Consider the following 13,957-nt stretch of genomic DNA (forward strand, 5'->3'; position numbering starts at 1 on the left):
GAGACCGCCTCCGCTGGGGCTCAGGGGAGACAGGAGAGAGCAAGTGGGAGGAAAGGGGAAGATGAGTGAAGGGAAAAGAAAGGGACAGAGACCAAGGAGCAGTTGAGTGTGCTTCTGTGACTTTTGTTCCAGGCCCGTCTTGGGTCCTCCCGAGGCGTGCCCGGCGCCCTCAGACTCTCCTCAGGGGCCACCGCTCTCTCTGCACCTCCCCCCCACCACCACCGCCACCCCGCTTCTCGAAGGCGGCGTCTCTCCTGTAGGGGCACCCGTCCGCGGTGGGACCAGATACATTGGCCCGCCCGCCGAGCTCGAGACCGGGGTGGCGAGGCCGCCCCGAGCGGCTGCTCTCGGGGATTTCTGGCCGAAGATGCGCCAGAAGCGGCGAGAGAGCCCGAGCTTGGGCGCCGTGGAGCGCGTTGAGGGAGGGAGAGCTGGGCCGGGCTCCCGGCGCCTCAGGCGAGGGTGCGGGCAGCCGTTAGAGTGCGGGGGTCGGGGCGGGGCTGGGGGCGGGGCAGGACCGCGCCGGCTCTGAGGAGCACGCGGGGGTAAGCGCGGCCCCTCGTGGTCCGCCTGCCCCCCAGGGGTCATTTGCATGTTGTCACGGCCCCGCGCCGACTACCGGACGCGCGGCTCGCTTGCTCGCTCACTCGCTCACTCGCTCACTCGCGCTCGGCTCCCGCTACCGCTCCGCCGGCGCAGCCCCGGGGAGCCCGAGTTCTGGCAAGTCCGCGAGCCGGGGAGGGAGGGAGGGAACCCGTGAGGGAGGGAGCGAACCCGTGAGGGAGGGAGCGAGGGCGCGCCCCGGCTCTCCCTCTACCCCGCCAACCGCCCTTCCTGCTACCACAGGTCCGCCCCGGGCCCCCGCTTACACTTGGGAAACTTGGGACGGCTCTGGGGCCGCGTGTGGCACCTCAGGGGGGCGGCCCCGGCCCGGAGAGGAGGGGGTGGGGGAGAGGAGGAGGAAGAGGAGGAAGTGAGCCCGAAGGATCCGCTCAGAGCTGTTTGTCCAGCTGTTTCTATTCGCACCCCGAGCGGCACAGCCAGAAGGGGGCCGAGCCGAGGGTGGCCGGCTCTCGGCGCTCATTTCCAACTCTTCTCCTCACAGCTTGTCTTTCCCAGACACCCTGGAGTCCCCTCAGGCCGGCCCGGCGGGCGCGCACCTGCCGGCCGCCCCTGACCTCGCGGGCCAGGCGTCCCCCGAGGCGGAGAATATGGCCCAGTCCAAGCCCGACTGCCGCTCACCTGTCGGCCTCGACTGCTGCAACTGCTGCCTGGCCCTGGCCCACCGCAGCGGGCTCCAGCGCGACAGCAGCGGGGCCAACAACAACCCGGGCAGCCCCACCGTGAGCAACTTTCGGCAGCTGCAGGAGAAGCTGATCTTCGAGAACCTCAACACCGACAAGCTCAACAGCATAATGCGGCAGGATTCGCTAGAGCCCGTGCTGCGGGACCCCTGCTACCTGATCAACGAGGGCATCTGCAACCGCAACATCGACCAGACCATGCTCTCCATCCTGCTCTTCTTCCACAGGTGGGTGGCAGGGCACGCGGGTGGGCACACGGGCCCGGCTCGCAGCCGCCTCGGCTGGACCCGCCCCTCTGACAGAAAGGGGCAACGGGAAGGCCAGAAGGGGCACGGGGGGGGCGGCTGTCGGGCTCCCGGGCTGCCACGACCGGACCCTGAGGCTACCTGGATTCCTGTACGGCTGAGGGGAAGCCTGGCAGGTGGGAGCCCTGTTTTGAAAGGTGCCTGCAGAGTCTTTCCTAGGGAGATGCTGGAGCCCAGAAGGTGGACAGAGTCCTAGATGGTTTGGGTGTAGCTCTTGGGATCTGAGTCCCACCCTCATTAAAAAGCCCATTTCCAAATATGCAAACTCAGATGGAAACGGCAAGGGCTTTAAAATTACTGAGTGGCCCTGACTGAGGATGAGGGCAAGCAAAACGTTGAGACAAATTAAGCTGCTGCTGGTGTCGGGGAGAGCGGGGGGATAGGCAAAATTAGAGACCTGTGAGAATTTCTTGAAACTCCGGATGAGGCGGGACCCCGCACCGCCTCCATGGATCCCAGCCTTCAGTTTCCAATGACGGTTAAATGCAGCCCCAAAGAGCATCCTAAGGACAGGAGGGTGGATGATCCATGTCATAGCAGGCGTGTGTTGGAGTGCGGGTCAGGCTTTCTAGAAATCTTGCTGAAGGGCAAGGAAGAGAGAGGGAAGGATAGAAACACAATGGGAAGACCAAAGGTGGCTGCAGCCCTCCAGTATGAGACACTCTGGTAAGAGCCGGTCTTGGGGGGACAACTGAGGCAATTTTGAGGCAGGGGAGGCAACTTCAGGAAACCTAGTGGTGTGTTTGGTGTTCTTAGAGCCATAGGAACAGGGCACTGGTGCGTGTGTGTGTGTGTGTGCGCACGCGTGTGCGCGTCCGTGCGTGCAAGCGGGTGGATCTTCTTCTTTCTCAACATCACAGGTTATGTAAGAGAAAGAGAAACCCCGCTGTGGGAGACCTGGGTTGCAGTACAAGTTATGGCTCTACTTCCCTGTGTGAACCTGAGCAAGCCGCCTGACCTCTGTGGTCTCTAAGGTTCCTTCTAGTTCTGAGATGCCAGGTTGTGGGCAGGTAATGTGCTCAGATAAGGTAATAAGAAATTTTGAGCTCCCGCAGAATACTTGAATAATTGAATGGCTTTTCAGTGAGGCACAAATAAGAAAGTTTAAAAGCCATTGAGCTAGGCAAGAACTACCCTCACTTAGTGCTCAGCCCAGGTTTGCGTCCTCAGCCCCAGAAGTTCCAGGAGGGGACAAGTGACTTAATTAGCATTATTATAACAGGTTGTATTTTCAGGCATTTTCCATGCCATCGAAGCCCTTTCTCACCTATTATTTTACTTTACGCATCAATTTATCTCATTGTCTCCAAGAAACCACACTGTGTATGGAAAAGGTTTCGAGGGAATCTTCATTTCTGGTGAAAGATTACTACAAGCGTATTCAGACCACAGCAGCTGCAACCCTGCTGAGCGAAAGCCCTAACAGGCTCCTAACAATCTGCTGGGATCTGGGCTCATAGGCAGCGGGGGAGGGGTGGCAAGACACCTGGAAAGCGCGCCTGTAGAACTTGCACTCTTTCAGCTGGGAGAGAAACGGCTCCGAAGTGGCTTGATGACACAGAAGAGGGGACGCTTCCTCGGCTCTGGTTCCTAGGTTGGAGGCCTGGGAGGGTCAGACCTAAGCGAGTGAGGGGTGAGACTGAAAGCCTGAAATCGAAGTGTTCGCTTGTGCCACACCTTGGGAGGCTTTCTGGTGGTCTGGGTTTCTTGAGTGGCAAGACCTCCTTGTCACCTACTCCACTGACACTTGCTTGTTGACGTTCGGTTCTTGGCAAAGCCTGGAAATGCTACCAGGTTGGGTGGGGGGCTGAGAGCATTGGTGGAGGGAGCATCTCAAGCCCCCAGGCTTCCATGAGGCTGGGGAGTGACAGGGTCCTGTGGTAACGGCCTTAACGGTTCTAGCGGGACAATAGCAGGACAAAGCATTCTCTCATTTGCCTTGACAACTGGGACCTTCGAGATTGGAGATTCTCAGTTTGGTTGAGGTTTTGCCTAGAATGACATGCTCATTAGCAAAGTAGGAGACCATTATTACTGGTCACGGGGTTTCTCCAAAATCTGAGCTGGACAGTCTTCTCCCGAGTGAAAATTTCCTCTTCTTACTTCATTTATTCCCTGGTTTTCTATCTTCATACCACAGCCATCATTCTTCCTTCTGTTCCATTTAATGATTTGATATTTCAGATTCCTGCCTGGGTGTCTTTTTCTTCTAATTCGTCTACCTTCAAGGCTGTCTCTTCTGGAGAAGCGACTCTTCCTGCCCCTCCTCCTGCAGCCCACTCCCCTGCTGCAAGGGCTCCTATATTCTTGGGAGAAAGGGTGGGGCAAGTTCTTGATTTCTCTCTGGTTTGTCTGCTTTGACCTGTCCCTGGCTCCCAGCTTAGCTCTTGGTTTCCTTGGAACACAAGAGTGTAAGCAATTTGAGGGTAGGGCGTGTTTTCCACTTACTTGGCTTTCCCTTGGCTTTTAGTTATACACCCAGTACTCAGTAAAGGTTTTTTTTGGCTAGATGACTGCTTAATTGTTGGTGTGGTCCTCTGTAAAGATTTTACAACTTTAGTCTTGGAAAATTCTTATTAAGGTTTAAATGTGATTTTTTTTTCGGTATGAACCACATGCAGTAATTCTAATAGCTTGGTAGAAGTCCTGATGAACAGTGCTGTGTATATACATGTGAATCAGTGGTAATGGCCATGTAGCTCGTTGGTATGTAAATGGTGCCTCTAAACTACTGGGGTGGGGGGGGGAGATGATGTGTTTTACACACCATCCCTTCAATCTTGTGTTAAGTAACTAATAACTATAATAGATTAATAGCTAACATCTATTGAGTGTTTACAGCATGTACTAAGCCGTATAGCTGCATAATGTCATTTAATAGTTACACCAACCCAATGAAATGGGTACTGTTATCACCGTTCTTCATTTTTTAATGAAAGAAACTGAAGCTCGGGAAAATTGAATAACTTGCCCGATGCCTTACAATGAAGAGCAGAGCCAAGACTCCACCTAAGGTCAGAAAGACACTAAAGAATTGTCTATGAAGAAAGAATTGTTAAGCAGAGGTAAATATTATCCCAGAAACTAACCAAATGGTTAAAATGTCCTTATTAGGTCAGGGGACCAACCATCCCAGGACTTTCAACCAACACAGGAGTTTCAATGGTCAAACTGGGACAGTCCCAGGGAAACTGGGATGGTTGGTCACCTTATTATTAGGGGACTATACCGTATCGTTTGAAAATGCTTCTAAAACTGGAAAACTTAAGAGGCAGATGTAATATGCCGGGCAAAGAGCTAAAATTTCCAATTGAAATACAGTCTATTAAAAAACTTGCAAAGTTGAAATTTGAGGGGGCTTAATTCTCCCATCAGTAAGGTGTAGCAAGCTGGAATGGGAGCTTTTGCCATACTCTGTTGTTGTCATTGTTGTTGTAACCTTAAATTTATTTCTGAGATTTTATCCAAAACTACTTAATCAGCTCTATTCTGCCTTTGGCCCCCAAGCACATCAGCCAATGTGATCTGAGCTGCTCTGAATCTGAGTTCCCTTCCAGCTCGGAGAGCCCCAGGAGTCTACCTTTAAGCTTCTGAGCTGGCAACAACTGGTCCCCACACTTAGATGCTCAGAAAATAATAATAGCAAAGATTTTTAATTGTTTTATGTGTGCTAATTCATTTAACCTTCCCTGTTGACGTATATATAACAGTAAAGGGAAAGATGTAGATTCAGAGATCAGGCTTCTGACAGAAAATTGCATAAAAATTATGTGTGCTTCTCTGAATCTTCAGACTAATGACTTCATAAATGTATATTCCTGGACCTGATTTCTGAGGACGTAGCCACTTACATGGTGTGATTTGAGGGACAAAACTCTCCTGCCTGCCTGCTGTAGTGCCTAAATTCATATTCTAAGATCAGTTTTCTGTCCTTGTACCATCTAAAACTCCTATCCCATAGCGCAGTGGTACTTGGACCACACCATAAGAAATCCTGAATTAGAGATTGCAACCCTTTGTCAACTAATTTGCCATTTGATTTTGAGGATGGCGTACTTTGCTGTAGAGAGGTTTTGGGTTTCCGTGTGGTTAAGTCTGTCATTCTTTGCCTTCGTGATTTTTGCTTTTGGCATCAAACTTTGAAAGTCCTTCCCTAGCCCAAGTTAATTCAAAATAACTAATTCCTGAGTGCCTAGTGGTCTGACAAAGAATAGGCACTCTTGGATTAAGGCACATTCTCTGTTAAAAACACAAATGCATTTGCAAACTTAACATTTATGGTTTGTATACCTCATGAGAACCTCAATATGTAAGAAATCGCCTTTTTGCTGAGGCACAGATGTGAATTCCATGTGCTAAGAGGCTTTGGGTAGTGACCGACCCTACTGCTCTACTAGCAGCTACTATATATATTACATATGTGTGTGTCTTGTATATGTATATAAAGTATATATATATATATATTAGTATGTACATATATACCAGCAAAATATATATAACATAAAATTTGTCATTTTAACCATTTTTAAGCGTACAATTCAGTAGCATTAGGTATATTCACAGTGGTGCAGTCATCACCATTATCCATTTCCAGAACTTTGTCATCATCCCAAACAGAAACTCTGTACCTATTAAATAACTCCCTATTCTCCCCTCCCCCCCAGTCCCTGGTAACCTCTATTCTACTTTCTGTCTCTACGAATTTGCCTATTCTAGATATTTCGTATAAGTGGAATCATACAATATGTGGCCTTTTGTGTCTGGCTTCGTTCACTTAGCGTAATGTTTTCAAGGTCCATCCATGTATCAGTACTTCACTGCTTTTTATGACTGAATCATATTCCATTGTGTGGATACACCACATTTTGTTTAATCCATTCATCTGTCCGCGGACACTTGGGTTCTTTCCACCTGTTGGTTCTGGTGAAGAACGCTGCTTTGGACATTGGTATACACATATATTTTTGAGTCCCTTCTTTCAATTCTTTTCGGTCTCTACCTAGGAGTGGAGTTGCCCAGCACCTACTTTTCAACTCAGTTTTTTGGTCCTCTACTCTTAGTCAATCCATTCAAGTGTAGTAATGCCCATGAAGTGAGTGAATGTCTACTTCTTTGGGGAGAACACCCCCTCCCTGAGTCAACTGCTAGTGCTAGTGATCACAATGAAAAGAAAGCTAAGAAGTTTAACAAACAACAGAAATAGTAGAAGTCATATGAGAGAAATGATGTGATTTCAGGATGCTCATGAATTAGGAACTGGCAAAAGTTTTGAGCGTGTCTCTCTAATGAATGGCCAGGGTCTACGGGGGTTTACTACCTGAGGGTTTCCTTTTTAAAAGAGTAACATGTAACGGCTTTGCTTGTCATTACCTACTATGTGTGGATTAGTTTATCAGAATTTTCCTTGGGGCGACAGTTCACTGGGAGTAGGGTTCTATGGGAATGGAACATGGGAAAGCCAAGTTTGGAGAAAAGAAGCAGAGAGACGGGGCCGGAGTTCTTGAAAGGCCTGCTGCAGTGTGGAGCTCTGGCCAGCATGGAGCTTGAGAGGTCTAGATGGAATGCTCGTGCTCTTCAAGAAAGGTGGCAAGAACAGAACACAGATTTCACCTTCTCCACCTCTGGTTTGTCAGGAATGGACCCATGTGAGCCCACACCTCAGAAAATAACTCTTTCCAGGATGACCTTATTTTCCCTCCCAGCCTGAAGAGAAGGTTAACAATCCTGCTTATATTTGCACTTCCAGATAAGCTAACAAGCTTTCAATTCCAGCTAGAGCTTTGGATCCTTTCCATAACAGGTCCTGAAGGCCAGGAAGTCTGGGAAAATGGAGATGCATGTGTCTGGCCATGGCTGCAGGGTCTCCAGGTCCCCTGAGTGATGGAGCCCAGCAGAGCATTGCCCACACCTTGTGGGCTGATTGAGAGGAATAAGGTCGGCCATGTCTGCACCTGGTGGTGGCCATTGCATGGTGTTTGCTCATCACGATTCTGCTCCTACCTGAACTTTCTCCTCTTATGTAAGGCATCCCTCAAGATAACTACAAAGCCATAATCTGCCATGGCTGGCTGGGTTTACATAACAAATTGGTTGGTGTCATGCAATAGTCTCTCTACCCCTGGAGAAGCCAACGTGCTGCCTGGACCCGAAGCTTGGACCCATTTGGTGGGGCATCTGTGTGCTCAGTGCACTCAAGGGAGAGCATTCCTTGACCACAGGGGTCTAAAAAGATGAAATTTCCCTTTTAGATGAAGAAGGCAATAATGGCCCAGGACATGTGCTGTCCCAAGGCTTGCAGTAATGGGACAAGGGTTAGGGCTTCGCTGTGGGGCCGCAGCTTTGGCAGAGCAGGACCCTGTGGGCTAATGGGATCTCTGTGAAGGCCTGAAGGATAGATCCCAGCCTCAAAGCAGTTTTGATGAGGAGTCAGGGCAGGGAAATGGCTTATGGAAGCTACCATGTACCATACCGAAATCCAGCTTAGCGAAGGAGTCAGAGCGGTGATAAGATGGGGTCCTGGAGAATAGAAAACAAACTTTTTCAAATGCTAATCCAGGCAGGAGGGAATCTTCTCTACAGACAAGTCTAATTCACTTGTACCTTCTAGCTGGAAATCCCTGCCCCAAAGTAGCTACTGCCCTTTTGGAAATAGTTTAAGAGGTGTGAGATCCCAGCCAGCATGGAGACTGACTAGGAAGCTTCCCAATGTGCAGACACTAGCCCAGGGGGAAACAAGAGCAAGAAGCATGCTTGGTCAGTGATGCCCCAGGCACGCTATCAGCCTTCCTCCCCTGGGAGCCACTTTCCTCAAATAGACCCAGCCTGAAATCAGGCCCCTGCCTGTGGACAAAGCCCCACAGGGACCTTCCCCATCCTTCCTCGAAGGAAGAATTTACTCACGAAACAGCCTTGGGTATTCAACCTACTTCCTCTTGTCTTCTCTTCAGGGGAGATGGAGAGCAGCTGCTCGCAGCTTAGGGTCTGGCCAGGATTCCCGCTCCGAGCTTTCTAGGCCAGTGATTGGCTACAGCTATCCCTGAGGAAGAAGGGGGTGAGAAGTGAGAGGAAGGGAAGTGGTTCCAGCGGCTCCTTCCTGGCTTACACCACACACACACACACACACACACACACACACACACCCCTCCCTTTTAGCCTCACTCCCAGACTAGGCTGGGCCTGGGCCAGCCTGAGGTCCCTGACTCATATCTCGCGTAGTGCCTTATGTAACAGAGCCAGGTTACTGAGGCATCAAGCTTCTGCTTGCTCAGTGGCAGGCTTCCCTGGGGCCAGGCATTCAGAAGCCTGATGGGGGTCTAAGTAGAGCTCACTACACTTCCAGAGGAACAGCCTGCTCTCCCTAGTGTCAGGCCAGTATCTGCTCAGAGCCAAGTGCCAGGCTGTGAAGGTGATTCCCTCTTGAGCCCCCACACTCAGCAGCAAATGTAACCAGGCAGGTGAGCTGCTGTGGGCTTAGTGTGGTTTGGGGTGTTTTTTGGGGGGTGGGTGGCATCTCCTGCTATCACCTGATGGTACGGTGCTAAAGAGTCAGCCTGGTGCATCTGGAGGGGCCCCAAAACAGGTGTCAGAAGTTCTTCTTCCTTTTGTATCTATCTGCTCGTTGGTTCAGGTACTGTTCTGGAGACTTTAGGGAGAAGGGTTTAGTGGAAGCTGGAGGAACTTTTTAAAGGAAGGCCTAAGCCAATTACCAATCCATTCTCCACAAAGTCTAAAAGTCCCCAGGCTAGCCTGAATTCACAGTGATACTTAGCTCTCTTCCTAGCCTGTTCAGAAAATTGCATTACCGGTTTGGTGCAACTGAGCCCCCAGTGAACTGGGGCTTGCTGAATTCTATGACGTATTTCTCTAATAAGCTTACTCGAATATCTACATTACAGAATAGCCCTATCGATCTAATAGTGCATTGACTCAAAGTTTGTGACTAAACCAATAAGTCCTCTTCTTCTCTTTCCTCGTTTTTGCCCAGCCTGTCACACTGTGTCACCAGGGGGTAAATGGCTCACAGGTTGAGGGTAGCTGGGGACACTGCTGTCCTGTCTGAGAAAAAGAGGAAGAAACAGGGAGATAAAGTCAAAAAGGTGGCATTGGGAATTACCAGCAGTTATGATTTGTATCCAAATCTCAGAGTCATGAATCCTCAGACAAGCTGAAGACCACCATCTCAGTTGCAGTAAAATAAAGAAACAAAGAAAAAAAAATAAGAAAACCTCTGCCCAGTTTTAAGGCAATATACTCCGCCTTCCCCAGGTACACAGGGAAATGAATGAACTCAGGCCCTGCACTGAGTGACCAAGCACTTCAGTTAATCAATCCATCATTTATCGACCAGGGGCCTGCTAGTAATCTAGCGCCTACTGCGGATTTATTGAATGTCTACCCCGCTAAGCACTGTAGAGGACACAGAAGGCAGGCAGCAGAGGCACGGGCTGGGCTGCGGGGAGCTGAGAGTGATAGAGCTGCATCCCAAGGCCGGCGGGGAACCAAGCAGTTCCACCGGAGCCACCGCAGGCCACACTGGGGCTTCTGCTCCTTGAGGGAAAGGCCTCGAGCTTGCTGTTCCCTGGATCCGCAAGTCCGGAGCTTAGGCGATGCCAAAGCAGACTAGGAAAGGAGAGTCTCTTTCTGGCTGTGGCTTCCAGCAGGGCCTTAAAGAATGGATTGGTGTGGCCCTGTGGGAAGAGCTGTAGGGCTCTCTAGTTGGGAGCGGGAAAGGGAACCTTGCCAGTCCAGCGGGGCTCATGGGTCAGAACGAGCTGGCTGCGGTGGGAACAGTGAGGAACACTTTCTATTCTTCCTGGGCTGAAACCCAGAGTCACCCAGCTTCAGGAAGGAGAGGCCTACTCTGGCCCTCCTCTCATAGCCCCTCTCTGACTCGGGGCAAGCTGGCCCCTAGTAGCCTCCCCTCAGAGACCTAGCTAGACTTGGATAGGTGGAGGCCTTCAGGGCCCGGGAGCAGGAAGGCACCTCTCGTGGATGCTTGTGGAAAGCTCATCAGAACCAGCAGCGTTGAGCTTGGGAGTGCAGTTGAGGGTGGCACCAGAGGAGCCTGGGGGTATGGCTTCACATCTGTGCACCTCTGGCACAGTCTCCACCAGACCCCTTCTAAGGGGGGGTGACAGAAGCAGGGGCGTGCCAAGGTGCTGCCCTGATAATATATATACCTTTTGCCGCTGGAGGCCCCACAGGGTGTCATTTTAGCCTCGCTTCTACTTTGGTCAAACGCTTCTTTCCCAGGTTCCCTATAAATGACGGTCCTGGGGTTGGGCTGAGGAAGGAGGGAAGCCTCGAGCTGACGGGAAAGGAGAGGGAGCTGGAGTAGCAAAGAGGAACCAGCCTCAGATCATCTGGGGAAGGAGGATGCTGCTTGTGGTCAGCACCTTACTTTCTTGCAGCCCTGTCCCCGTGCTAGTGTCCTGGGCATCCGCGCCCACACCCTTTCCTATCAGTGCTCTGGAGAATTCACATTTAAGTTCATGACCAGATTCAGTCAACAACAAATATAGCAACAACAAATTCTTGCGTGCCTTCCATGTAACAGGCTCACCGTTAGGCACTGGGAATAGAGTGGGAAACTCACAAAAGGCATGGTCACAGCCATCATGGGATAGTCCGTAGACTGGGGGAGATGAACATTAACCAGAAGAGCCACGCTAGTGAAAGTATAATTACAAATATGTGCCAAGGGGGAAAAGGAATAAGCTTCTCTCAGAGAGTATAACAAAGGATCAGACAAGGCTTCCTGAGGAAGTGATATTGCACTAAAGAAATGAATCTCTATTGCTGAAATTCTAATCATCAGACCCAAGCCAAAGGAGACGTGTTTAGACAGAGGCTTTCTCAGGAACCTCTGAAGTCATAACATTAGGTAGCTGCTCACACTCTTGGAAATATTTCTAGGCCATGAGTGGCCAGCAGGTCCACAAGAGGAGGACTGACAGCATTCTGACAAGAGGAAGAGATGAGTTTGAAGCCCACGGGGCAGCTAGTACTTAACGTCATCCTTCGCTAAAAATAGTCCATGACAGTATGGAAATGCGTAAAGGCTGGCCCTGGGGACCAGTGATAAAGTGAGTATAGCATATGGGGAGGAAAATTTGTTTTTGTAAATTATTTACTGTAAAGAAAAAGAATGGGGAGGGTCGTCTGGGTTTTCTTTTCCCTTTGTGGGCCTCCTTGTGAGTTATGAATGCTTCTCATCGTACAGAGGCAGTGGGGCACAGAGCTTCAGGCTGCACTCCTTTCTGGGGCCTGGGGTGTAAATTTTCTGGGCTGCAAATGTCAGATAATTTGTCCAGGCTGAAAAACAGCCTGAATGCAGAAGGGAAGAGAGGCTTGTTTAGCCAACGGGCTAAAGCCTGGGGCTTCAGGGAGCTGCGTGGCCAGGCTAAAGGAACTAAGATGATTAATCAGAGAGGAACATTAAGGGTGGGCCTGAGGGTTGTGGAGAGAGAGAAGAGAGGTTGATCTTCAAATATAAGAAAAGTTACAACTCAGAGATGGTGACTAGCTGTTTCCAAACCACACTAGGAACAGAACAAGAGGAAATAGGCCTCTACTGTAGCATGAAGAATTGCGATTAGATATCAGAAAGAACTTCCTGCCTACCAGCATTCAGAGAAGCTAGACAAAATTACCAAGGGATGTTATATTACAAATATGGGGAAGGTGGTAACAATAGCAATAAAGAACTGAATAAAAGTGTGAGAGGGCTGGTTATAAGGACCATGGACAGAAGGGGATAGATAGACAGGTGGGGAAAGCAAAGGAGTCAGAGTAGGTGCTTATAAGGAAAAGGAAAGTGCCTGTGTGGGAGATGAAAGTGTTTGTTTTGTTTGTTTTGTTTTTGTTTGTTTGTTTGTTTTTGCGGTATGCGGGCCTCTCACTGTTGTGGCCTCTCCCGTTGCGGAGCACAGGCTCCGAACACGCAGGCCCAGCGGCCATGGCTCACGGGCCCAGCCGCTCCACGGCATGTGGGATACGCCCAGACCGGGGCACGAACCCACGTCCCCTGCATCAGCAGGCGGACTCTCAACCACTGCGCCACCAGGGAAGCCCGAAGGTGTTTTTAGGAAGATACTTTCATAATAGAAATGTGTATGAAATTTCCATTGGAGAACAGTCATGAAAGCTAGCATATACTCTCCTAGGACTGGAATCATGTGGGGGAATAGACTAAGGAGCGGTTAGGTCCCCTCCGCATCCTTCAGCCTTATCTCCTGGACAAATTAGCTTCAATGGGACACCCATCCTCCATAGTCTAACAATTTGGGGGAGCATCTCAATGTGGGGGGCATTGGGATAAGACTGCCCACCCCAGGTGCATGGGGAAGAGGAGGATTTCTCCTTCCACACACAAATGAAAATCAGACACAGGGGAGAAAGTGGCAGCCAACAAGCCAGGAAGGATCCCCGCGGCAGGAAATTTACAATCTAGTAGTGGAGACAGACATCAAATAATAATTACACAAATAACCATATCATTACAATTGATCATAATGAAGAAAAGGTGCAGGAAGCCGTGAGAACACAGGCTAAGGGGGCTTCCCCCAGGATTAGACAATCCGCAAAAAGAAAAGTCACCTTGTTAAAACCTTGGGCACTGCTTGTGTCCCTCTGTGAGGGATTCTTGCCCCAAATCAGTAGCAAGGAAAGTTAAAATGAACCCAGTCACCGCTAATACCCTAAGATGTGGATTTTGAAGTTCCTCTGGCTCACTGGGGCCCTCAGATAGGAGCAAACCTCCGAGGAAATTTTCTCATTGCCAAGATCAAGCAGCCATGATTTAGGCAGAGTGATTCTCTAAGGGCCGTAATAGCCTATCAGCTGAAAATCGGGATCAGAAAGGCTTTGAAGAGCTCATCACCTGCCAGATGAACAGGATGAAGGTCACTGAAGAGAAAAAAGAACTAATGTGCTGAAAATTACACTCGGAACTGGCCCCCCAAAATGACCATGTCTCCAAAATGCTGTATCTTCAGTCTCCTATTCAAACATGGGAGGCTTTGCTGGTATATTCTAGTATTGGCTGCAGGATGTGCCCAGGGCTGTAGAGACTGGGGGAGCAAGGATTGCAGAGAGGAAGGGCCCCCACTCTGCTTTCCCTGGTTCCTGTCCCAGGGAGGTGGGAGGTGCTGGCCCTTGTGGGGAGCTGGGTTGGGCTTCTTCACCCTTGAAAGTTCCTGGAGGAGCCGCTGAGGAGTAGAGAAGGACATTAGCCACTGTGTGCTCCTGAAGAGTCTGATAAGACTACCATTGACAGACTCTGTGACTTTGGCAAGTGACTTCTCTGGACCTCAGTTTCCTCGTGTAGAAAATGGTGAAAGTGTGGTT

The 13,957-nt window shown here is 50.1% G+C and overlaps 1 protein-coding gene across 2 annotated transcripts in view; it reads left to right on the forward strand.

Annotated features, from left to right (window-relative positions):
* The first annotated feature begins 306 nt into the window (after positions 1–306).
* The window catches only part of TSC22D3 (TSC22 domain family member 3), a 58,239-nt gene continuing 44,588 nt past the window's right edge, over positions 307–13,957 (forward strand). Inside the window, exons 1-2 of one of the 2 annotated variants that reach the window (XM_060137568.1) lie at positions 307–462; positions 1,106–1,531. In XM_060137568.1, the coding sequence (XP_059993551.1) occupies positions 368–462; positions 1,106–1,531 (521 nt within the window). In that variant the 5' untranslated portion in view covers positions 307–367. Of the gene's footprint in view, positions 463–564; positions 721–1,105; positions 1,532–13,957 lie in introns of those variants that run through there. The other variant, XM_060137567.1, reaches the window with a different exon arrangement.

The sequence above is a fragment of the Lagenorhynchus albirostris genome, chromosome X, assembly GCF_949774975.1.
Source record: "Lagenorhynchus albirostris chromosome X, mLagAlb1.1, whole genome shotgun sequence".
In the NCBI taxonomy this organism is placed as follows: Eukaryota; Metazoa; Chordata; class Mammalia; order Artiodactyla; family Delphinidae; genus Lagenorhynchus; species Lagenorhynchus albirostris.